Here is a 26,511-nt window from a genome sequence, read left to right as displayed (position 1 = left end):
TTGCCAATAAAATAACAGACTTTGATTTCATTATTTAGAATTCATTTAACATCAGTCAATCATTTAATACAACAATGTGAACGTATGGTTGTCCTTTTTTGGGGGGGTGAGGGTTTTCTGATTTTACCCTGGGGGGTCTGTGTTGTATCCTGGCGCGCGCCACTTTCTGCTTGTTGACGATGTTCATCAACTTGACGGCGTCGTTGCCCTTCACGTAGACCACGGGACGTTTGAGGGGGTCGTCTGCCGCCTGGTCGAGCTGAAACACACAAGGATAACCGCAGCACATTAGGTGCCCAATCTGCACGAGCATCTCATCAGGTACAGCAGATAAATTTGAGATTGGAATTTGATGTTGCCTTCACAGTACACTTATTAAAATCAGATATATTATACACATGCACCAACCTGGTCGATGGCATCCGGGTTTTCCGACACATCGAAAATGACGGCAGTAGCTCCTCGCTGCACCGCTCTTTTGGCCTGAAAACACACAAACAAACATTCGGATGACTTAACACACACAAGCAACCCATATCAACAAGCTTTGTTTTAAGGTGACTTTTACAAGATATACACTAGGGGGAGCTCTCCATCAGAGGCACAGCACACGTGGTGACAGAAGCAACAAGTAGAAAAGAAAGCCACATAAGCAGTAATATTCGACGTACCAACATGAATATAATAGAGACTAAGTGTACTGGAGGAATTTCCAAAGCTATTTTTGCTATTTTAACCTGTCTTTGTTTGGGAAAGGAAGACAGAACACATAACTTGATGAGAATGAAGTCATCATCTTACATTAATAAAGGAAAAAAACTAAGTCCATAAGGAAAACAGAAAACGTAATGACAGCAAGAAAAAAAAGCGTTAACTCTTATGACACAGTTGTAGTGTAGTGAGTGAAAAAAGCAATACAAACCGGGATTTCAACGAGAACATAGTTATTACATTACAGGTAAAAAAAAAAAAGCTAAAATAATAAAAAAAAATACACAAGGTGGAAAATGCAGGGAAATGTTCAAGAAAAAAGTCATAATTTTGAAATAGTGTTAAAGGAATAAACTCAAAATATCACAAAATTGCTAGGATAAAAAAAAAAAAAAACCAACCTCCATTTGTATTAAAGTAGAGTACAACAGGGCCAAAGTTGTAATTTTAATTTTAAAAATTAATGAGAATAAAATATGAATGATTACCAGGAAAAAAAATGTACTTTCTTAAGAATAAAGTAATAATTTGATAATGTAAGACAGACTCTTGCACGGATATGGTAATACTAAGGAAAAGTGTAAGAATTTTAAAAGACTAGCCATAATACAAAAAAAAAAAATCGTAATTTTACTGGAATAAATATATGACATATCAAGAATCAAGGAAAAGTAATAAACCATAAACAACCAATCAGAAGCCAGAAGAAAGTCAGTTGCGGAAAAGGCCAATGTTTTGATGTGATGCGAAAGGAGATGATATCCTGGAATTATGGAGTGGCCTTGGGCCAACGCCAGCTTCACTTGATGGTCGCTGCAGGCTAGGAAGACGCACGGACAGACGGAGGGCGGACGCCGCTAAAAAAAAAGAGGCCGCTTGCCAGTCACATGGGAGGAAGTGGAACGGAGCAGTGGCGGCGCCATCGGCTGCCGACGCCGTAACACTTTGTTCTTGTCGCACGCTTGCAGCAATTTGTCACACTCAAGAGGATGGATAGAGTTGGAACATGAGCATGAAAAAACAAAATCCACAGATCACCAGAAGAAAGCTTGAAAATTATGAGACTAAACAGTCACACTTTATGGAGAAAAAAAAGGTGCCAGTGTTAGAATGAAGTCGCGATACTAACTAGAAAACTACACTTGAGTCCCTCTTACTGGGGGTTTGATGCACAAATTTGCATATGGAATGACTTTTGTTTACGTACTTTTGTTTTTAGTTTCCCAGAATAAATTTTCCCTATTTCTAACTGAAAACATCTAATGAATGTTTGCGTCAGGCTGAAAGTGAAAACAGAAAATGAGAAACGTTTGGCCGGAGTCACGAGGACTCAAGCTAGCCACTCTGCTAGCACAGTTACCAAGGTGGACTTCAAAATAAAAGCCTACTATTGTATTGTCGTCCACGTGATTAATATGTGGTGTATTTATTTTGTTAAGTTAGAAGAAATGAGCAAGATGCCATTTTTGTGTGACGTTTCGTCATCCACTCTCTTAAAATCACAAAATAAAATTTTAATAGAAAAAAAAACATCGGAATTTTACTAGGATAAAGCTGTAAGATATGAAGCAAAACAAAATAAATTTTACGAGTCTTCCTTTTACGAGACGTTACACTACACAAAAAAATCCTTTTGAAGAAGTCTTCTCAATATTCAATTAACATTTTTTGCCTTTGCTAATTTAACGACCTAAAGCGGCCTATACGTATATTAGGAACAGCCGATTCCACTTGTTGTCGACTTGTTTCCGGCAACTTCCGCGCACTTTTCATTTCTGTTCCTGCTTGCCGCCTCCTTGCACTTGAAAAGTTCAAAAGCGTTGCTTCTTTTCCCTCTCACCCAGTTTCCCTACACACACATACAGTCTCTCACACAGACATGCACACACACACTTAATTTGGCACTAGTCTGCCGCTTTGATGTCGGCTCTCCCAGTTAATAATTAATAGCTGTGGCTGAGACACTTAAAAGAAAAAAAAAAAGAAGAAAAAGGCGAAGACGAGCTCCCTCCTCAAGAATCTGCAGTGCAGTGACTTGCCTGACGACAACAAAAATGCCCCTGCAGGCGATCTGGCTTGACTTGAAACAAAAAAAGAATATTAAAAAAAAAAGAAAAGAAAAAAAGACTCAGCCCAAAAAGTGAGAAGGCGCTTTCTTTCGGGAAGACATACTTTGAACTGTGAATCAGGACTTGACTAGACAATGTTGTCACCCGTAAAAATAGATTTGGCAGAATTTTGAATTGAAATTTACATACGACTAGAATATTTTACAAAATAAGTTTTAGGAAGCATTTGCTAACAATCCACTTATGAATACAGGTCAAAATAATACTTTTCTCTTGTATGTTGTTTTTAATTTGACATGTATATTTTTACAAGAATTGAAACAATTCTAAAAAATGTTGAACATTTTGGAGAATAAAAGTTGCGATTTGGCGATATAAAACCGGCTTATTCTAGTGAAAGAGTTATTGGAGCTTTTTTTACTTATTTATACACAAATATACAGTATACAATATCTTACATAATTATGTAATATCCCAAAACTGCAACAATTGTGATGTACTCTTATGAGAAAAAATAGGATTCATATTTCATATATATATATATATATATATATATATATATATATATATATATATATATATATATATATATAAATTACAGATGTCTATATTTTGTTGTTGTTTTGTTTTAAACAACCTCATTAAGGTCTAAACTTTCATTTTCCAGCAGTCAAAAGGTTCAAATTGTAATAGAAGTATGTGAAAACAAGTGATGAGTAGACAATGCGCACTGTTGAAAGATGACTGTGCGGTTCCGGCCTTCCTGTGTGGGGTGTGCATGTCCTTGCATCTATTTGTATATCGCAGAAATAAAAGCAAAAAATATAAATACAGTAATAATATATTAAAATAGAAGATTATTTTTGTGAATCATGATTATTGAATTGTGTGGCTCTTGTGGTAAGTGTGTCTTGGCCACCAGGGGGCAGTTTAATACTGACATTGCAGCAATACCTGTACATAAACTAGACGACACAATTGAGTAAACTCCTAAAATATTACATGTTTTTCACAAAGCATTAAAAATATTTGCTTATGAGTGGAGAATGCATGTTTGCTGTTGATCTGTTTTTTTCCTTAGTCATTTGTTGCTAGGCAGAGTTCACAGGGGCACAAGCCACACTGCCCCACTGGGAATATTTTCATCAAAGCTTTGAAGTTGTGGATAATTAATCCTCAACATGTGACGACAGGTATGGCCCAGAGTTTCACTTAGTCGTGTCCGGCCTGGGTTTGGGGAGGGGGGGGGGGGCAGCTATGCCAATTTCCCGCAGGCTCGGCGGCCCAAGCGCGCAATCTTCCTTCCCCTGGGCCGAGAAGACGAAAACCGCACCCGCAAAAAGAGCAGCCGGCTGCGGAGTCTAGACGGCGAGGAAAATGAAAGCTATCTTTAGAGTTCCCCACGCCAAGCTGCCAGTGTGGGATGCTTTCACTCGCCGCTCCCCGACCCCCCCCCATCTTCATCCACTGAACATCTAAGTGTGCAAACGAATGCAGTCGCATTTGCACACCTGGCTTGCACCTTGCTTCCGCTCTCACTGTTTTACTTTTGCTCCTACTTTGGTCTAGTGCGTCTTCCGCCGCCCGCCGCTGCCGCTATAATTAAGGCAATTAAGTCTTCAGAGGACTGCGTACTGCTATTACGCCATAATTCCATGTTGCCTTCTGGCTTTATTAAAAGATAAAGGCATACTTTTCTCTCATGGATCTTCTTATATGTGGTCGCTCCTCTCTTTCTCTTGTTCAGCCACAGTTTCCCCCCAAAATGCAAACATAGCAATATGTCGTGCCATCTACTCTGTGCTTAAACTCGTGTGTGTGTGTTTTTTTTTTTTTGCTTTGTCTTTGCCTTTCTTGGTCTTTTCTGTGCATGATGGCAACAGGGAAAAACAAGCACAACTTTTATTTGGCCACTAGTATAATATATGCGTTACGTAGAAATAATTCATGAAATGTCATCATTTAATGTCATCATATCAAGTACGTAAAAAGTCAGAATATTAAGCATACAATTCAACCATGATAACAACTAAATATGTAATCTTACGAGACAAAAACTGGCAAATCTGTGGAATAAACGGCAGGAAAATGTATTAGTACCACAAAAACCCCAAGCACAGAGATTTCAGGGAAAAAATGCATACTAATATAGCTTTTGGAGTGAGTAGATCCAGAATTTTAGTGGCTTCTCATGAACTCATTCAATCTCCATAACATAATTTTGGAGTCCAGACAATCAGTCCAAGGAGTTTATACAATTTTACCCCAATTTTTCTCATGTGTTTGGCTAAAGGAGGGTTAAAAAATGTTTGGTACTCAACGAATCAATAACTAAAGTAATCAATTACTTTTTGATTACTTTATTATTTAATTGATCCGCAATCATTTATAATCATTTTTTTCATTTTTTAGTACCAGCCATTTTTAGACCCTCATTGAGTCAAACAATAGAATTTTTTTTCATATTTATAAATAAGGACCCGAGACTGAACATCTGCACTTAAAAAAAAGTACAAATATGTCTTTGGAATTGAATGAGTGAACTTTCAGAGGCATAAACATCCAAGCGAAGCCGCAACAGCTGCATGATCGCGTACTTCCAACTGGCATGTTTTAAAATCAACCTCTGGATTTGACATCTTCGGCGGTAACATCAAACGTCGCCGCCGAACTGATGTTGCAATCCATCTAATTATTTGAAAACGTGAAGCCGCAGCCGCTTTGGAAACGCACACAAGGTCTGCTCCATGTAAAGACACCTCACATCCTGTGAATTGATGTTCCGGTGCCAATTTCCTCATTCTCACGAGTGTCAAGCTGCCGAGCTTCCTACCTGTAACCTTTATTATCTTTTCCATTCACCGCAACGCAAACATCATAAATGTCAAAGACAAATGTCAAATTTCAAAAACAAGTACAGCACTGTTAATGCTTCAGCACAACAGGCCTGACTGCACACGCCAAAAAAGAATGGAGACAACCAATCGGTTGAAGCGACTGTGAAAATTGGTCGCATTAAACTGCCAAAGGACAAACATCAGAACCGGGCTGTCGAGAATAAAAAGTCTTTACATACAACATTAAAGAAAAATTAGACCTGGATTTGGATTTAAAAAAGAAGTCTACCAAGACGGGTAGTCAACTTTAGAAATAGGTCAACTAAAAATATTTGCCTTGAAGCTCTGCCGGAACCACCATTATTTTCTACATGGATTGTTCTTGAAAATGTACGCAGCGTTTCAATGTCTACTATGTATATTGGAAAGACAAATAAACTGAATTGCAAAAATTTCAAATTTTTGTCATTGTGGGCAGAGCTTGGCGGTTCAGTTTACAGAATCTGTATGAAAGTCCATTCCTTCAACCCTCCAAAGGTCAGATCTCAATCAAACAATTTGGTCAACATATAAATCATATGTCAAAACTATGATAACAAAAATATGTTATGTCATATCAACCAATAATTCCTAAGGGGCAATGTCTTACAGACTTTGCCTGATTGCTACCAAATTTAAACCACGTAATCAGTACTAGGTATAGCGATCTTACCTAAACCTTTCATGTAGCAACATGAAAAAAAAAGTCAGCCATTTTGTATCGAAGCAGTAATTTAAAGGTCATTTTTGCAGTTTCCAAAACTTTTGTCGAATAAGTACCGAATTTGAACCACTTACACTTGACAGATGGCGGACGCTACATTTTTTATCAATGCTGGTGAGAGAGGGCCATGCAAGCGTTCACACTTGGATGGTGCATTGAAAGTGAAGAGTTTAGTTATGCCAACATAAACACGTTTGCTTAAAGAAGGGGTAATTCGAGGTATTTACAACACTAAGCGCATGTCATATAAAAAAAAACAGCAAACACAAACTACTTGACTACCAGGGTCGGCCGCTTCCCGGTCGCAGCTCACAAGGCCTTCATTGCATTCATCGGAAGGGATCACAACAAGGAAAAAAAAAGAAAAGAAATCACGTCATCACATGTTCCATTCAGCGCTTTCTGTCTGAAGTTACTCCAAAAACACAACGCTTACTTCCGTGTCATTTCCTCTTCTTCCCGACCAGCAAGCACCCTCTCTCCCTCCTTCCTTCACTCCCTCGATCCATCCTTCCATCCCTCCCTCCCTGCAACAGCGCACAATGTGAGGCAGCCATTCACCAACTATTGCGTAACCACAATTATCCTGTGCTATCGAACGTGTATGTGTGTGTGTGTGTGTGTGTGTGTGTGCGTGTGTGTGTTGAGAGGCTCCTGTCATACTTTGCAGTGTTGTGAAAAATGCAAAACAGAAGCATCCGAATCAATCCTTGTATTTATGCCCAAAACATAACAATTCAACTAACCAATTTTTACAACAGTGTGTAAGTATTACTGCCATATTACAGATATAATACCACAGTGTAAGGCCACTATATTCCTTTTTCGCACTTTATTGTATATGTTCCCAAAATTAGAGATGCGAACCATCAACGCAGTACAATGTTGTGCCCTAATATGGTATGTAGCACTTACTTCTACTGGAAGAGATTCTGAGCAACAGAAGAAGAAGAGAAGATTGTCAGGTACAACTTAGCTCTAGTTAATAGCTGTTATTTAGACATAATCAAGAGAATAAATGACTATGAGAAGTGCATGGTATGCTGTGTATGTGTTTCTGCTCTATGTGTGTTAAACCAGTACTTGTTTGAAGTTTTAGAAGCACTAAAATATTGATGCTAATTTCCATTAGCCTAATAGACTTTCATAGACAAAATCAGATGGTTGGTAGAAAATGTTGGTCCTTAAATATACAATGTTTTGTTTCATGTTGCCATTTAACAATAGCTGTCATCTGGGATGTACAAACTAACAACTTAAAGGGACAATGTGTAAGATTTAGATTGTTTTTCATTTCGGAGAGCAGGAGATGCTGCATTTACCATTGTCCGTAGTTATAACAAACATGGCAGCCTCCAGAGGAGTGCCACCCCCCATGTAATATCATTCAATGATAACACGACCTACGGTTATATTTAAAACATACTGTTGGTTGTAAAAACAAACACATTTATTTGCAGGTTTTTGACATTTCTAATCATTTAATTTATTCCTTTTTAATATAAAACGGTCTAAATCTTACTCATTGTCCTTTTAAATGATCTGAAAGGGGCACAGAGGAAAATCAAAAGGGTGTATTATAAGAACTAGGGATCCAACTAAGACTAACTATAATTTCCACCAATAACACAAAAAGAAGACATTTTCTCAATTTAACAGTGCAAAAACAATAAACAAATACTTTTTTTGTTTTGTTATATGGGGGGGGTCAATAACTGGTTTAGTCCATAAAATGTTCACCTTCTGTGGTGTCTGGAATGCACTGCAGTGCCACTCGAGTATTTCTTTCGATTTTTAAAAGGTAGTGTTCCGACTCGGGCTGCCCGCCGCAGGAGCAGGACGAGCCGCTAATTAAATTTCCTCTACTTTTCCTCGGCATGCCTCCCAAGCTGTTTTCTTACCGCTTTAAGACTGCTGCCCTTTGTGAGTTGCAGGAAAACAAACAAAACTTCCGTGGGCCGAGACAGGAATACCACTTTTTAAGCACAGAGGATGTTTGGACCAGAGCGACTCCATCTCTCGTTTTAAATTGGAGGCTAAAAGAAGTCACTGGTGTTTGTGTACAAAACACATCAATGATGTAATGCGGTATCTTGAGCCAGTTACACGTTAACAGTAGCTTGTGCCAGGATGATCTGTTCAAAAAAGAATAAGTTACTGAATAACTCTACATCCTTGACATACATAAATGAGGACTTTTAGATGTGGAGGTGCTTGGATTGGGGGGGCATATGAGGCCTTTACAGTTGTATTATGAGGTCATAGGGCAAAACAAGCTGCAGGCCCCAATTAAGCCCGCCCACCCACACACAAGTTTTCAAACCCATTTAGCTCACTCCGTAGCCCAGACAACCAGAAGTATTCCTGCCATGGAAAATTACACCACTTCCAATGTGCAACACCTCATCATTGTGACACATTTGATCGAGAAATTACACCTTGTGCAAAGCTACTTGACTCAAATTTGGGGGATTTTAATCTTTTAACAGGTGCTATGCAATATAATTAGTAACATACACTTATCAGTTCAGGAGAGTAATAACCTTGGAGGAAAATGTGTTTGAATTTGAAAAACTAATATTGTCTCATGAACAAATACAAACACACCATTAGAGCTGAAATTAGCCCTTGAGTAATATCTACTACCACGGTGCAACAAAATGTTTCTTTTTTTTAATTAGCTTTTTTTTTTTTTTTATCGTCCCGGATACCTGCTTAATAGTGTACACTTCAGTAAAAAATAGATCATTAAATTTTAATGTATTTTTTAATATACATTTAAAAAACAGGCAAATAAACGTTTCTATTACAAAGCTGAAGGAGGAAAACTTTTCAAACGGAATTCAAATTTCATTTTGGATGTTGGTTTGCATCCTGTGTGCAGCCGAAACTTTCTGGTTTGAATGCTCAATGCTTTGAATGGGGAAAAGGAGTGTGAAATGGAAAATGGTAAACGACAAACAATTGCTGGTATTCACCATCATTAGCAGCACACACTAATCATTATAGAAGTTTGCAACATTGGGGGAAACGGTGATAAAAAAGGTCAAATGTTGCATGGAGTATATCGCACCATTTGGTGGGCAAATAAACAATTTATTTGACATCTATAGGCACTCTAATCATTTCGGTAGCAAGACACTTCCGCAATAAACAGTAAATGGTGCAATTTATTGATTTTGTTGCATGCAATGAATCAGTAAAGGATTCTAAGGATGTGGCCAAAAAAAAAAAAAAATGGATTTCAACTGTGAAAGCTAGCAGGACGCTTTAAATTTTAGTCAGCTTCTACATTCAACATAAATATAAAGGAGCGCACATTAAAAGGAAAAAAAGAATGTCACAAAATGTCCCTCGGACCACTTCAGGGGTCCATAGATGTCCTTTTCTCAGTTTTGAATGAAGTTCTCACAGTGGGAACAAAGCGATCAAAAGATCTTATCAGCAAACACTGAAGAAAGCACTTCTTTCATTTATTTTTTTTTCTGTTCTGGTCCCAATAAAGATAACCTCAGCAAGACTGTAAAGTGGCCTTGAGCAGCGCGCAAAAAGCGAGATGGCGCAACATTTACTTCAACACAACCCTCTATTGTTGTCTTATCTGGCAATGTACCCTGGCGGTCAGTCAACAATTAAACCGATGACGTGCATTGGCAAGAGGAGAAAATTTGGCCTTTACAAAGATCATAACAGTAGACAAATATAAACATACTATTATTCAACATCAAAAGTAACACTTGCTTATCATTTTAGTGGTTAAGCACCCTTGCAGGAAAAAAGTAATGGGTGAGAAATATTGTTTGAAGGCGGGACAATTGCCGTCTGGTGGGCAGATATATTTGGCGGCGAGACACCACCATAGGGAAAAAAATGACCATAAACCCCTAAATGTAAGACCCACGTTTTTACCCAAAAATGAAGGACAAAAGTATGGGTGTGTCCTATAAAATTTTCTTTTCAACACCATTCGAGATATTTATTTATCGGCCATATTCTTACTTACAATGATCGCAATGCCATATATGGAGCTGTGTGCACCGGTTAGAGAACACGGAAATGAATTCCATTTGACTTGTTTCTTAATTGTGGTCGTTCGGCATAAACACACACGATCATAAAGCCGCGTCGCGACGAAAAGCAACTCTTCGAGAGGATTCAACGTTACACTGGCGAGGCGTTCACTGACCACGCACAATGTGGGAAATCTGAAGCACACTTAACGTGCAACAAATATATAACTTACGGATATGAAAATATGAAGAATTTACAAAGATGAGATTTATTCTGCTTTGCGATAGTGTTTCAATTGTCACCAAACACCTGGTGCTTCAAGGTAACATACGAAATACCAGAATTTGACTCTAAGATTAAGGGTGTGTCTTATATTTGGGGAATTATGATATCAAACATGGCTGCGTGCTTTGAATGGTGGGAGTTTACTGCTATCTGCCGGACAAATATAAACATACCCTTATCCAACATCAATAGAATAGGTTTATCATTCAAATAGCAACGCATTTTAGTAATTGTGCAGCACTTTGGTCAGTGCTTTGAGGTTTTTAAATGTGCTTTATAAATAAACTTGACTTGAGTGATTGAAACACGATGGTATATAAACATAACCCTAACCAACCGCACACCAATAACGACTCCTCATTTCAATAGTATGGCACTTGGTCAGAAAACAGCTCTTGTTCAGAATGTTGCTGCATGCTTTGAATGAGCAAAAAAATGAGGTTGCCTTTGGTACAAATATAAATGCTTCTGTGAAACATCAATAATAGACACACAGACACACTTATCCTGTCAGGAGTGAGGCGTCCATGCAGCAACCAGTGCAAAGTGGCGCCGCATGCTATGAATGGTGAAACATTTGCGCAGTCAGGTGGGAAAATATACAAGTTGTAAATTTTCAACATCAATGGCGACCAACGCTTATCGTCGGAGTACTAAAACACCAAATAGGAGCGTGTGTGTGTTTATGTGTGTGCCTTTGGTCGAAACATAGGAACACAGAAAACAGTCAAATGAAATGGTGCTCAATGTTTGAATGGGGAAGGATGGGGGAATAATGAATTTTGACAAATTTAAATAGCAGTGAGATCGTTTTACATTCAGTTTATTGTGTTTGTGGCTTCCAACACAATTTGCATTCCCAAAAGCTTTCTTTCAAGGACTTTTCATTTCAATGCCATTTAAATTTAGATTTTCTGTCACAATTGAGCCACATGCCACCAATTTTGATTGAATTTGATGTAAAAATATGTTGCAATCAGAACATTTTCTAGAGTTGTTTCATGTTATCCCATGAGCAAAATAAATTTGTATTAGACGCAAACGTACAGATTTTTAAATATTTGAGATACAAATATCATTTAGTAAAGTCGATTTAGGTCCCAATACCAAACCGTGTGGAAAACCAAAAGCTACTCTTATTAAATGTGACTCAGTAGTCTTTATTTTATTTGACTGGAACCCATTATTTAAATAACTATTTAATCATTGAAATGCAAAACATCTTGTGTCATATTGTTCATATCAGAGAGTAATGAGTGATCAATGTTATCAAACGCTTTGCATAAGTCAATAAATACGACTATAGTAGGTTAATAACACAACTAAAAATGTGTTTACAAGCGACCAGTCAAAGGTGTATATGCCTGTGAGTCAAATGCAGAGACATTGACTCGAGCAAGCAAGGCAGCCCCCCCTCCTCCCCTTGCTCCTTCCTCCTCCTCCTCCTCATCACATGTTGCCGGACAATCGTGGGCTCGCTGGCCGAGCATAAAAGCGGCCCAAGAGCACAGGATGCCATTCTCGCCCCCGCTAATCCTCCGGCTCTGGAAGCATCTCCAGATAGGAGGAGGCCTCAGATTAGCAGCGCGGGGGCCCCACTCGGTGATTCCACGGCTAGGCCGGACGCAGCGGGGCGCGCGGGCCACGAGGATTCTCACGCACGCATTCCTCAACAAACGCTTCGGCGGAGATGAAGGGGAGGGGAGGGGCGAGGCTTTGGCGGAGCCGGCCGGAGGTCCGCCTCTTGCTTTTGATCCGACATTCCCAGCTGCTGCTGAGATTGAAATCTCATGAAGCATTATGTCGGGTTCCAAATTATTCACAGTGGATAAAATGTTTGATATCGGCTCCTGACGAGGTATGCAGCCGAGATGCGTTTTAAGGACGACTTAAGGATGGTCCTCAGGTTCTCAACCGGGTTGAAGTCAGGGGATGATTGTAATTGCGGCGTAAGTTCTTCATACTTCACGCTAGGTTGATTTTGACAAATTATGCAAAACCAAAATAATTGCAAAACTGTAAAATATTTCAAAATAATTGGTGTTACATAATTTTATGACACACAAGAGATTACAGATGAATAGGCTGGGTTTTAAAGAATAACGAAATCCCCCAAATATAGGATGCACTTGAGTATAGGATGCATGCTTTATTTATGGTCAAATTCTGGTATTTTCTATGTTACCGTGTATAGGATGCAACAAGTTTGGCGAGAACGTAAAACCATAGCAAAAAGAATAAATCTCATTTTTTGCGAAATTCTTCATATTTTCTTGTGTTCATATTCACATTATTTATTTGTCACGGGTTAAGTGTGTTTCGGATTTTACACAGCATTCAGGGAACACTGCACCATTATAACGTTCTTCATATTTTCTTGTGTTCATATTCACATTATTTATTTGTCACGGGTTAAGTGTGTTTCAGATTTTACACAGCATTCAGCGAACACTGCACCATTATAACGTTGATTGAACGTTGAACTCAAGGTAGTTTTTTGTCCTTTTCCTCACAACGCAGCTCGAGTTCATTTTGCTATAAATAGCCATTGCGCAACATCCATTTTCCACCAATTTTATGATTGTGTGCATATGCCAAAAGACCGCAATTATTTAATGAGTCAAATGGAATACCTTTCTGTGTTCTCTAACCGGCGCACACAGGACCTTGTCACTCTTACTATAATTGAATCAGCTGGAGACATCGTAACCTTTACATTATCCTCTCCCACTCACTTTACACTGCATCATTTGAGTTTCTAAAGTAATGTCAAAGTGCCCTCAGGCTTGCAATGTGAATGTCACATGACCAAAGCCAGAAACAAGGTGAGCCGTGGCCTTCGCACTGCAAGGCCGGGGACACTTTAACATCGATTTGTTTTGATAGTAGGGGGCGGGTCTGGATGAAACATCAACATCAATGATATGGGTGAAAACACCCCAGCTATCTATTAGCCTGTCTTGGCATTATTTTCCAGATGATCATTATGAAAATGTCCCCAAAAGTAGTCGTCCAGGTAAATAGGGCCTGAGCCACGGTGGCTAATCATGCTCATTTGGGCTCTGAATTGAAAGCCAAGTAATTCTCGCTGGGGCGGCTCACTCCAAGCCACATGACACAAGAAGCTTCCCAGTGACCATGGAAACGGGCGCGGTGGGATCCTCCGGAAAAAATGGGTGATTTAGGAGAGGGGAGGACAAAGCGGAAGGGGCGGGAGGGCTCCTCCTCTGACACAACGCCAAGAAGAGTCGTGGCGGGATATCAACGGCGCACACCGACATGCTAAAGAGATATCCAGAGAGCCGAGAACTCTGTTGGCCGACCCTGGACCTCCTGCAGCTCCTCTTCATCAATTGCTTGCACTTACACCAGCATCAGGCGGGGGGTATGGAGGGGTTCACGATTGGCGCGTTTACTTAGGGGATACAAAGTTTGTTTGCGTGTGTACATGCCAAATCATGGAGATGTACTTCCTTAATATTGGAAATTCGAAATACCAGTAGAGTGAACCGCCATTGCCAAAAAGACAACAAAAAATATGATGTATGTAATGTGTTTTGAATAAGGAAAATAGCTCTGAATAATATTTAATTTATTTTATTTTACTAAGCAAATTGTGATAACATAATTAAAAAGTTTGTGCAAGATGAATGCATTGCAATTCCTTGAGGGGTAGATAACTTGGCCACCAAGTAGTCACGAAGACACAAACGAAGAAGACTTGCAAAATGATTCTGAGTGACTTAGTGAAATGCAGTAACATTTGTTTTTATTTTGGTTTAATTTTTTTGGAGAGAATAAAGACTTGATGTCTTTGAGTATAGAATTTCGGGTCTACATGTGTTGATGTGCTGTTTGCACAGTGGCAGGTTTTTGGGGGCTCGGGAGGTGGGGGCGGCACAGGTGCGTTCCCCCTAAGCTCGATGCCAAGTTCACTAGCCGGTTAGATAAGGTTCGCTACACAGCATCGTTTTCATCAGTGAATCACATGCCAACTATACTGTGTGCTTCATTAGTTTAAAACAATTAAATCTTCCATGAATAAATCAATACTCTGTATCTGCTAAGATGTGCTTGTGTTTAGTTTTGGCTCACAAAACCAAGTGATGGTTGGGGTTCGGTTAATGTCAAGGTACCACTGCAATGATACCATCAGAATGAACTATTTGTGTTTTTTTTGTACAATGCAGTTTTTTACTTGAGCGGAGAGCACGAGGACAGCGAGACCCGATGACTCACGCTCCCGTCTGCATCCCGAACAAACCCATCTGCCAGGCTCCGGGCCAGCCTCGCGCAGGCTGACAAACAGCGCACATCCACAAATACGCCCACCAACCAGACAGCCCCCCCCAACGCACACGCTTTGAGCTCGGCGAACAAACAAGGCGCGATAGAATGGCGTCTCAAGAACAAGGTCAGAACGAGGCCGATGCGAGCGTCTTGACGAGTAGCCTCGCCGTGTGACACTTCTGTGGCGCTGCCGTGCCCTTCAGACGACCTCCAACACAACACCTGAGTGTGCAGGGCATAATTTTGCCACAGGCTGGGAGCCAGTCGCCCTCCATCTCGCACTCGGCTGTTTGCTACCATTAACTTTTTTCCCTCCGTCTTCAGAAGTTCATCATTTTTTCCCCTCCCCGTTTTCAAATAGCCGTCAAAAATATAAACAAGCTGGCAAATGTGTTGTTATGAGAATTGACTTCATGTATTAAGTCCAACATATATGACGAAAAAAAAATCTTTTTGCTGATTGTCACTGCTGTTATTTTTCAAACACGTTTACAACATGAGACAAAGAAGTGATGTGATGAAGTGATGAAATAAAATGAGAAATAAAATGACTGCGATTATGGACTGAAACGTACGTTCATGTCAGAGTTTATCGGGGATCATTCAAGGTCGTAAACGTTCACAAAACTCTCACTAAACATTCGGGAGACATTTGGCAACATTCTTTTCGTCCCAAGGAAATCGATAAATCGACAAGAAATATGAATCGGAAAATGCCTGCAGAACATCTGGAAAACGGGCATCAGCCTAAAAAAAAAAGGATTTCGATGAGGTATTATATTACTAACCTCGCGCTACAATGAGAAACAAATGCCCATTGATTTCTCATGATGCAAAAACTATTTCATCTGTATTAATTTCAATGGGTGTCACAGAACAATTCAAACTCTGTATTTTGAGGTGGTATAGATAAACAATAGACAATAGCTACACAATGTCTGTTGCTGGGGAGAAGCTAAATTTAGCCTGAATTGATTGCAGAAGTGCCCACGTGAGACATTTTGTCACTTGGAGTGCCTTCGTGTTATTTATTTTAGATTGAATCATCCCTTAAGTCAGTCCATCCATCCATACATCTTCTTAACTCGCTTGTTTTCACTTGCTGGTGCCTATCCCAGCTGTCTTTGGCGAGTAGGTGTGGTAAACCCATAACTGGTTTTTAAAGGGTGATGTAAGATGCGTTTGAAATGGCAGTAAAAAGTATTTTGTGATCAATGATAAAAACATTATGTGTTTTTTTTTGCCATCCGTGCACCCGGCACTGTCTAAATTACTGGAAGGATAACGGCAATTCCAACAACATTATGCCAACAACATTATGCCCTTGACATACCATGTTAACAGTACTTGCAGAATTGTACTTCCTAGATAAAATAGTATCTCTTTTTTTAATCAAGTCAGCAGCGCAAATAATCAACCCCTCCTCACGAAAAGTGTTACGAGATGAGTCGCAGAGAACATTGTTCTGTCGTGGTGCGCCGTGCCCAATGTTTACTCTGAAAACCGCACCAATCTGTGCCAGGTCCTTTTGGCTGACAAGCCTACCTGTCGCCAGACACATTCCACATGTGTCTACCAGAGTGAGATGAGGACACGAGCACAAAGTTATAGGGTTATTTCATCTGAGAAATGTTGGAAAAGGGAAGTTAATAAAAATATTTTGAGCGTGTTTTGGAGAATCATTTCCCAGCAGGACTGTGTAGTTGGGCTTGAACAATTCTCAAAGGCTATATTTTGGGGCAAGGCAAAAATGGCTTCATTTTGGTCGGTCAATAGACTTTATTTCTTTTGTAAATACATTTTACTGATTAATTTTAATAATAAAGTTTGCACTGTCAGAATTTTTTTTAATTAAATTTGTACCAAAGAAGTTTCCAAAGGCTCGTCACTGGCACAGTACCCTATGTCTATATTGTACCCCTGTGGGCAAATGTGTACTTCAGGGTCCAAATAAACTTAACCTGCAAGTCTTACCATACTGTATTTAGATATTTCACACAGTCAACAGAACCTCAAACACGGTGTCCCAAACCGTATTTTTTCAAAATCTCATTACTTCTTGAAATTCTTGACTCCTCTTTGACACCTATATTCATCCATCTTAGGGCGTGGCCATTTTGACATTGCCTGTCACCTGGGAATGACCACAATTGTTCAGGGCTCAGCTAATAACCAATAATGGCTCACCTGTTTTCTGAGTTAGGTCATGTGACATTCGCAGGCGGGTTCTACTGTAAGCTCTATACAATTGCAATCGTCAGTCGATGGCAAAAAGCAAAATGGTCGTCACTTGAAATAAATAAAAGTGGATGGATTTAGCTACTTAATTTATATTCCAGATATTCAACATTGATTGGAATGTCATGTTTAGAATAGTGAGGCTGCATAAAACATATTATTGTAAAATACATACTGTATTTAGGTTTGATTTCCCCTTTAAAATACACAGGACTAATCACGACTGGCCCTGTTTTTTGGGTTTGCTCCTTATGTAACGAGTTGTGATGGCTTGTTACCTGAGCCCGGCGCACATGTGATGCAATGCTCATTTTACCTTGAAAAAGTATTGGTGTCAAAATGCATTTTTATAGGTATTAATTCCAAACACCCATCCATTTTTTTTATAGCCGTTTATCCCCACAAGGGACGCTGGCTTGCTGGTACCTATCCCAGCTGACTTCGGGCACCTGAAGTGGTTGCCAACCAATTGCAGGGCAGACAGAGACCAACGACCGTCCACGCACCCAATTACACTTAAGGACAATTTCCGATGTCCAGTGCATCCGCCATGCATTTTTTGTAGTGTGGGAGGAAGCCAGAATGCCCGGAGAGAACCCAAACGGGCTTGGGGAGAACATGCAAACACTCCACACAGGAAGGCCAGAGCCAGCTGGATTTGAACTCATGTCACTTAACTCTGAGGTCAACGTACTAACCACTGCACCACCGAGTGGCCTAAGGTATGAATGTGCCAAATAATTTAGTTAGCAAAATATTAACTTTAATGATGAAAACTTTTTACATTTCTACATATATTTTAAAATCATCCTGCTGATGAATTTGCGTATTCACTGTTTGGCAGTGTCTGAAACGCTGTTAAGATGCTCCAAGATGACACCAAAGCCTTGTGTTCAAGCAAAGTCATGCTTTGACACCACCGGGATAAATCTATGAGCAATTATAAATCTTTTGAGGTGACAGCAAGAATTATAAAAGGTTGGGAATTTGTGGAAGGGCTTTGTCTATGCAGACATTCCTTCGCAAGACCAAAGCAGGCCACAAAGGGCACTAAGGTCTAGTGAAAAGTCTTTCAAGTTGGACTTTTTTACGAGACATCGAGGGTTCAAAGACTGCGCAGGCCGAGAAGCGAGTTGTGTCAAGTCAGGACGATCGGATGAAGTGGAGAAAAGAGACCCTCTCGCTTCGGCCACACACATTGTTCCACGGGCAACTGCGGTTTTTAAGTCTCTTCCCACACAGGATACACATTTTACGCTTGCGTGCCGCCTCTGGCCAAAACTTGAAAGCAGCTCGCTTTATTTCAGGGAGGAGATGACACGATGATTTTTTTTTTCATCCACTGTTCTCCTCGCCGCTCTCTGGGGTTATTTTTAAGCGCTTTGTAGTGGGCCCCGGCCGCGCTCTGAAATGTTGTCTTGGCACGCGTTTAAGGCGGAACTGATGGCGCTTGACGCAGGAGCTGCTGAGGGGCAGCGCCAGGCCACACACAACAAGCACATACCAGCTGAATATGACGATTTATGCCAGACAGACCGACAGCTGCCCATGTGCGCTACCGACTTTGATCGTCGCATCGGGTGGTCACAATCGATTGGTGGCGGATCACATTTGCCGCACGGTCCTCAAGTGGTTAGCGCGTCAGCATCACAGTTCTAAGTTTCAAATGTGGGTCCTCCCCTTCATGTGTGATGTTTGCATTTTCTCGTGAGTTTTAATGATCGGCTGGCGATCAGTCCAGAATGTATTCCAAGTAAGCAATGACATATTTAAAGGAAGAAAGAAGTATTTCAGCACAGCTTAGTTTTTGCTGAAGATTACCGAATTGAAATTTGTCTTGAAACCCGCTTCTTATACACGCACAGAACGTAAACACAGAGCTTTTCAAACGGGTATTGTTTAATCATTTTATGCAGTCAGTCTGTTTTCAAGAAGGCCTACAGAAATATAATATTTGCTGTTGAGAGGCTGAAATTCTGAGCATTTGCTGAAGCTGTGCAATACTTGAGAATTTGGTTTCAATCTATACCAAGTAAATACTGGTGCCACTGTCATTGATACAGATATCAAGTACTTTTAGGTTCATTAAATATTATGGTATTTAAATCAATCATCGTATCAACTCACTCAATCCCAAAGGCATGTTTTAAGTCCAGACACGTAATTCTACATAGATAAGTTTTTGTTTTTTTTTTTTTACTTTTTTTTTGGTTTTGTTTTGTTTTTTTCAACTGTGGCTAAAAGAAGGGTTTAAAGTAATCAATTATTTTAAGTCTCAAGGTACTAAAGGAAGACTGAAGCAATCAATTCATTTAGGGTTAATAATTGATTAGTTCAGGTACTAGAGTACTAAAAGTATTTCTCATTTTCAACCCTCATATTAGGGGGGTCGACTTATAACTGCATAAATCAAAACAGACCAATTTTTCCCACAATAACATTAATTCTAATTCGACAATTTTTCCGATGCACTTTGACACATTATGAAAAGGAAAAGATGGCTTGACTTGTCTCCTTCAGCCCTTGGATGTGTGCTTAAACAAGTCGGCATGGATGCCGGAGGGTGGGGAGAGAAATAGCGAAGGGCAACGTTCCACGCTCTGATCTCACAACAGTTGTCACTTGGGCAAAAAGCTTGGGATAATATCCTGAGTAAGATGATCAGCAACTCAATTTTTAAGACCTCCATTTCAAACAGATAGATATCAGTACGGGTCTGAAGATGACTACCCATGGAAGAATAACGAGGATATCTGCCTAAATGCTGAGCAGGAAGGAGAAGACATCCAGGAATGGGAGGAGCTATTTGTCATGTCAGACAATGATCATGACTTCTGGGCTTTGATCTATCTAACCACTAAAGTCAGGCGTGGACATATAATCGCGTTTTTGTAAAATGAACTCAAATTGAAGTAAAACCAGGTGGTCGACTTATAAGCGAGATCGACCTGTACGCGGAGAAATACGGTACTTTACAGATTCACGTTCTAAAGCACTCAAATGCTTTAGCACTTAATTACACATTCAATTACTTGATTGTACTTGATTGCCTAAAGTAATCAATTCCTTAGTACTTACAGTATGTAATTTCATCAAGTAATCAATTGCTCACTTACCTAAAGTAATCCATTACATTAGTGCTTAATTTATTTAGTACCAGTCATTTTTAGACGTTCTCATGAAATAAAATAAAATAAAATAAAATAAGTACTAAGAATCAAATGTCTGGACTTTTGAAAATAAAAAAAGGAAAAATATGCAGTAGGGATTCAATTAGTTACATTTTTACTTTCATGTTTACGTAATCCACACCAAAAAAATGTCTACAATTAGCACCAATAAAACAAAACAAAGGACTTGACTGTGGGTAGGCGGACATGGAGACTGGAATTTAATCAAGACTACACTGAAAACAAAAACTGAAACTGAAATTAGAAATACGTAAAAATAAACACACAATACTGAAAATATAAATGATTGTAGCTATAGCATGGTGGGTCAGCAAATGTTTCCCATCTGCATGCACTAAAAAAGAAGCCATAAGAAATCCATAAGAAACCTAAATGAATAAATAAATGTAAACGTGAAAACTGGCTTTATTCCAGGGGTGTCCAAATTCTGTCCTCAAGGGCCACTGTCCTGCATGTTTTCCAGGTTTCTTTCCCCGACCCACCTGATTCAAATGATCAACTCATCAGCAAGCTCAGCAGAAGCCTGATAACGATCCCGATCATTTGAATCAGGTGTGTCAGGGAAAGAAACCTGGAAAACATGCAGGGCAGCGGCTCTTGAGGATCGAGTTTGTACACCCCTTGTTTATTCTACAGATACAAGGATTGGTTTTCACAGCCCTATCTAGCATTTGGACAGTTGTGAGTTAGCGTCCTTAACTACAGGGAAAAAAAAAAAAAAGGACCAGTAAGTCCTACTGAATATAAGCGGCTAAAGATAATGGATGGATGGATAAATAGATGGATCATTTGAATTGTAGCCCTTATTGTCCACCAAAGTCATCCTAGCTCCTAAAACCAATGTAGGAAATGTCAAGCCACAGCCGCTGCCGCAGCTACTACAGCAGACGGGGGGTCAGGGTTCCCGAGCCCGGCGCAGCTCACACAAAGCAGACAGGAAAGGCAGGAAAGAACTGTGTACAGATATGTGACACGCCAACACTTTTGTCAGCTTGGCCCGCCGACTTCACAGAGTAGAGCGGCCCCCTCCCGAAGCCCCTCATCGTTTCCTCCACTTCCTGCTCCCGCGCATCTGTCTGCCATTGGCACAGAGACATGGGGGATACAAGTCACATGACTCGAGTCCAGTTAGAACTGAGTACAAAAGTGTGCCGACCGCTGCTCCAGATATCCCATTATTTTTTTATTTTTTTTGGGTGGGGGGTATAAACAAAACAAACAAAGCATGAGGTGGGTTTAGTCCTTTTCAAGCAGAAGCCCTTCAAGCATTCGCATCGGCTACTTCAAATAAAAGACGAATTCCCGTCTTAGTGCGTGGCCAACTTTGAATAGAGGGCAACGTGCCCGTTGCTATCCTAAGCACAGCTGGGGGGCCTTGTGTTCCCAGACACGTTTTATTTTTAGACACGGCTTTGAGTAAACAGCATTTTTTCCCCTTCCCGTCAATTACGTTTTGTGCATTCACGAGAATTTAGTAATTGAATCTAAAATGGGCAGGAAAGATTCTGGCTCTGTTGATGGGAAAGCTGCCCAGTCGGGGACGGGCGAACAGCGGGCCTGGGGAGGCGTCGACCCGAGCAGGCTCGATATTCTGAACCGGGGTCCGGCACGGCGAAAACCGGTGGGGGTTACGCACTGGCTGGACTGTCTGACATGGCGAAGACAACGTGCAACAATGGCCCCCAATCATACGGTTTCATCTCTTGTTTGCCCCTTTAAGTAAGACAGGCTGCTCTCTTTCTGCCATAGGATAAATGAGAATCCGGGGAATCTCGATATTTTCAGCAAATGCTTTCACAAAGCAGCACAGGGGGGTTCTTAGTCCAACTTAAAAAACAACAACCCCCCCATTGAACAACTCGACACATTTACGGTAATCCCATATTTGGGGACGCGCCTCCCACGCAACAACATGGGTACACGGTTGCTCTTGTTTACCTTTCCCAGCACTGTGAGACAACTGGGATCCAGCTCTGGTTGCTCCAGCTTCACCACGCCCACCCAACCGTACTCGTACAGGTCCTCCTCGTCGTTATTGTTACACAATCCCAAAGGATGCATCTGGAAGGAGAAAAAGATTCATTAGTGTATACACATCTCAGAACTTGAGTAATATCCCTTTCTTGATCCGGTTGTTGTCAATTACACACGCACACACACACACAACTATATATATAACTATATATATATATTTCATTCCAGAAAAGTCCCCAGAACATAATTTTGAGATGCCTTTGACACAGATTCACACCTGAAATTTTAGTTGAGGTAAATGGAGACACACGTTTGCTGGGATTGTCGGCCACAAGGAACCATAACCTACAATCCATTCTTCTCCCTAACAACAGTGTAAAGACAAAGTGTGCTATTAGCATCAGAAGCGCTCCTAACTGAGCCGCAGGGCCACTTATCCTATTAACCCAAAGACCACAGCGCCCCCCCCCCCCCCAAACAGTCAGCATTGTGGCGCCGTGCCCCCCTCACTGCCCGCTCAGGTCCCCCGGGCCATTGCTGATGACCCCAGATAGCTTTACTCCCTGGGGGTGACCCCTAACCTTTGAACTGGGTGCAGGTTACTGGTATGGAAGGCCAATCGAAGCCAAATCGGAGGGATCAAGAACCTGACCTCAAAGGTTTTGGGGTTATGATCGTTGAGGTCTTTGAGAAGGGTCAAATGGAAATCAGCTTGACCGAGGTGGAGTCAGAGAGAAGGAATGTCTTGCGGAGTTCTACTGCGCAGCATCTTTTACCGCCTTTGATGATGAAAGCTGACGGGAATTTCTCACACCGTCGCTTGTGATTATGAAGACGCTGCATTGCAATGAGTGGAACAAGTTGCAAGCACACAGCGACTTTACTTGCCAACAAACCCGTCACGTCTTACTCGGGCCACCCACACGTGGACAAATGTTAGTCTCGTTTGGTTCAAAGGGTCTCAAAGCACCTTTTTCGAGCACATTTGTGCAACATGTCTCCCTGGAAACAATATATCTATTTAGCAGAGTGGAAGTGAATGCAGCAGATGCAGCACATAGAGAATGAAACTTGTCAGCTTCTCAAAAATATTGTTCAGAAGTGCCCGTTCACACAAATTCACTTGAAATGATCCATTATCTATTTAGGAGAGTGGAAGAGAATCCAGGAGACGGAACTTGAAACATGCATTCATCCCAACATATGCTAAGAACACTCACCACATGGAAAAATGCTACTATAAAAAGGATGGTTGTAAAATTTACGAAGATGAAGAGATTCCAGGATGTAGGTAGTCAATGACTTAGAGCAAACAGGGTGAAAAACCAAAGCTATATATATATATATATATATATATATACATACGTAGAGAGAGAGAGAGAGGGATTCATGCAGACATGACGTCGAGTGTCGCAAGGTCATAGTCGTGCAAACGAGAGTTGTATTCAAAATACCTTAACTCGCAAGTTTTCGATTGATAACCTCAACACAATTTAGAGTCGAATTCATACGAATTGTTAAACGCATACGTCTTTTTGACAGCGATCTCATTCCATACAGAAGGGCCCTTTTGAACATATTCACATCTATATATTCAAGAAGATGACAACATAGGAGAAGAGGCACAAAATGAATGCCATGCAATTGCACAGAAAGCTGTGGAAGTAGTTTTTCACAAGAATACGTGGGCGGATGAATACGAGTCGCAAGCGCAGCTCAACATGACGCGCACATTTGTTACAATCATTTCACAGCGTTCTCCCTTGGAGGAGGACAAAACTGAAGGGAAAGGTGGAGATAAAAGAGCAAGCCTGGAGAGCCCTGCCGGCGCCCCCGCCGCTTGAACACTAGAGCATTGTGCGCAGCCTTGGGAGGCTTTTGCGCTCCAAAATGGGCCACTGTTGTTGTTTGGGAATCTTGTTGTTATTTTAGAGACTGACCATTATCTCCGCAAGCGGGGGCCCTTTCGGTGCGGCTGGGATGCCTGCGGGCCGCGGAAGATGTTGGCACAGATGAGGTGGTCGCCGGTGGTTCTCAAACTTTTGACACTAAGTAGCAACTCCAAAACAACCAACATTAACTCATTCAATACCAAACACATATGTATATGTCGTTTCGGAGCATAGACATTCTTTCCCAGGTACTTGTATTGTTTTTTTCTTCCAAATTTGTTCAAAGTTGGGGATAAAAGAAAGTTTGAAAACGGCTGGTATTGCTATCCATTACTTTACAAATTATGTTAAAAATTGGAGTAATTTATTGAGTAGTTAACGTACATTAAAGAGGCTGGGTGGGGCAGTGGTTAGCACATACGTCTCACAGTTCAGGGAACCGACTTCAAATCCACTTCACCAGTTTGCATGTTCTCCCTGAGCCTGCGCAAGTTCTCTCTGGGCACTCCGGCTTCTTCCCACACTCAAAAACATGCATGGTAGTTGGAATGGGCATACTAATTTGTCCTTGAGTGCGTGAATGTTTGTTTGCCCTGTAATTGGCTGGCAAGCAGTTGAGCATGTCCCCCACCTACTGCCCAAATTCAACTGGGATCGGCACCAGCAAGCCTGTGACCCTTGTGAGGATAAGCAACTCTAGAAAATTGATTGATGCTTAACTAATATTAAACCATACAAATGAATTACTTTAATTTTAAAATTGTATCCGTCTAGTATTTTTTATTTGTTCGTTTAACTTAAACGTAAATCATTGGTGAATTCATTCATCAAATCAAGTAGCATTTTAAGAAATTAATTCAACAATCTTTTATGTATTTTACTGAAGGATTAGCTAAAAAATTTACATGGAAAACAATAAAATTTAAAGGCATAAATGAAGACATGAAGTATATGACCAAATCATGATATTAATATTAAAACAACAGGTTCACCAGAAATTGAAATATTACAAGAAACATTATTGTAAAAAAATATCTAAAACTACAAAAAAATCATGGCCTGCATATTTTTTATTTTGCCATGAAAAGCTCTCTCAGCCTTATTTTGTATTCGTTTATTTGTTTGCGACACAAAACATCAGCGTGCATACAGTATAATGTACAGAAAGAGCTTATCATGATAACCTCTACTTTGCTCTAGCAGGGTTATAAGAGTTTAGGATTGCACATTATACCCCTTTCACAAGGACTGTTTCTTATAAATTTAGTCTGTTTTGGTTTTGTTTTTATAGACAGTTTTTTAGAAAATGTTCTTTTTTAAAGTTTAGTTTATATATATATATATATATATATATATATATATATATATATATATATATATATATATATATATATATATACACACACACACATATATATAGAGACAGTATATTGAGTGCAGGATTAAAAAAATGTCACTAAGTAGTCATACAGTGAAGTATAATTCTCAAAAAACTATTTGGCCTTCCTTCGTCTGTAGCTATGAATGTACAGTAAGGACCTTCCTTCAAAAAGAACCTTGAAAGCTAACTTAATTGACAAAGTCAAAAACAAAATACATTTTAGCCATGCTGTAACTCTATTTTGTAGGATGTAATGTACGTTAGGTTTTGCTAGTTTTTAAGCGTTTTCCTTTTTACCGTTTCTTGTTTCTTTGGCGTAAACGTTTTTAACGGGCAAAGCAATAGCAACAACTACCACAAGGGGCAGCTTTTGTCCTGTCCTGCTTGTTGAAATCCCCCCGCGGGTTAGGGGTGGGGGGGTTAGATTGAGAAGGGGGCGGAGGCAGCATTTCACATGAGTATCCCGTTACGCAGGCCACACTCTCAAAGAAATCCTGGAAGGGTTTTCAACTCCACCTGTAGCACCACGGCCAACGTCCACAACTTCGGAGGTTGTCGTTGGTTCACCCCGGCTCTGCTCTGCTTCAAACTTTGTCTGCATGACTAAAGAGTTGTTGAGGGGGCCCTAGTTCTCATCCCCTCCCCGCTTTAAGGGGATGGGGGATGAGGGGTACTCGGGGGACATGAAAATGCAAGTCACACCATCCCGGCTATTATTCTGTCCGCCTGTGACACAATTCATCCAGCCTTTGATCAGGCGGTGGGTGACCACTCACTACTTCTTCTGACCCCCGCCCCCCCCTGGTTTGGTTAGGCTTGTGGGGTTGCTTTGCAACATGTGACACTCAGCGTCGTGTATCTGGGCATGA

General features: G+C 40.4%; 1 protein-coding gene across 3 annotated transcripts in view; it reads right to left on the bottom strand.

Moving 5' to 3' along the window:
* The window catches only part of znrf3 (zinc and ring finger 3), an 83,054-nt gene that overhangs the window by 9,945 nt on the left and 46,598 nt on the right, over window positions 1–26,511 (bottom strand). For all 3 annotated transcript variants that reach the window (XM_088434772.1, XM_088434781.1, XM_088434788.1), the window contains exons 2-4: window positions 22,334–22,456; window positions 409–483; window positions 128–259 (exon numbers count right to left, since the gene is read on the bottom strand). In XM_088434772.1, coding sequence (XP_088290898.1) covers window positions 128–259; window positions 409–483; window positions 22,334–22,456 — 330 coding nt within the window. The remainder of the gene's footprint in view (window positions 1–127; window positions 260–408; window positions 484–22,333; window positions 22,457–26,511) is intronic.

This window comes from Hippichthys cyanospilos, chromosome 1 (genome assembly GCF_059441005.1).
Source record: "Hippichthys cyanospilos isolate Australia breed blue-spotted pipefish chromosome 1, RoL_Hcya_1.0, whole genome shotgun sequence".
NCBI lineage: Eukaryota > Metazoa > Chordata > Actinopteri > Syngnathiformes > Syngnathidae > Hippichthys > Hippichthys cyanospilos.
The sequence above is the reverse complement of the archived record's forward strand: the minus strand, read 5'-3'. Positions and strand labels throughout refer to the sequence as shown.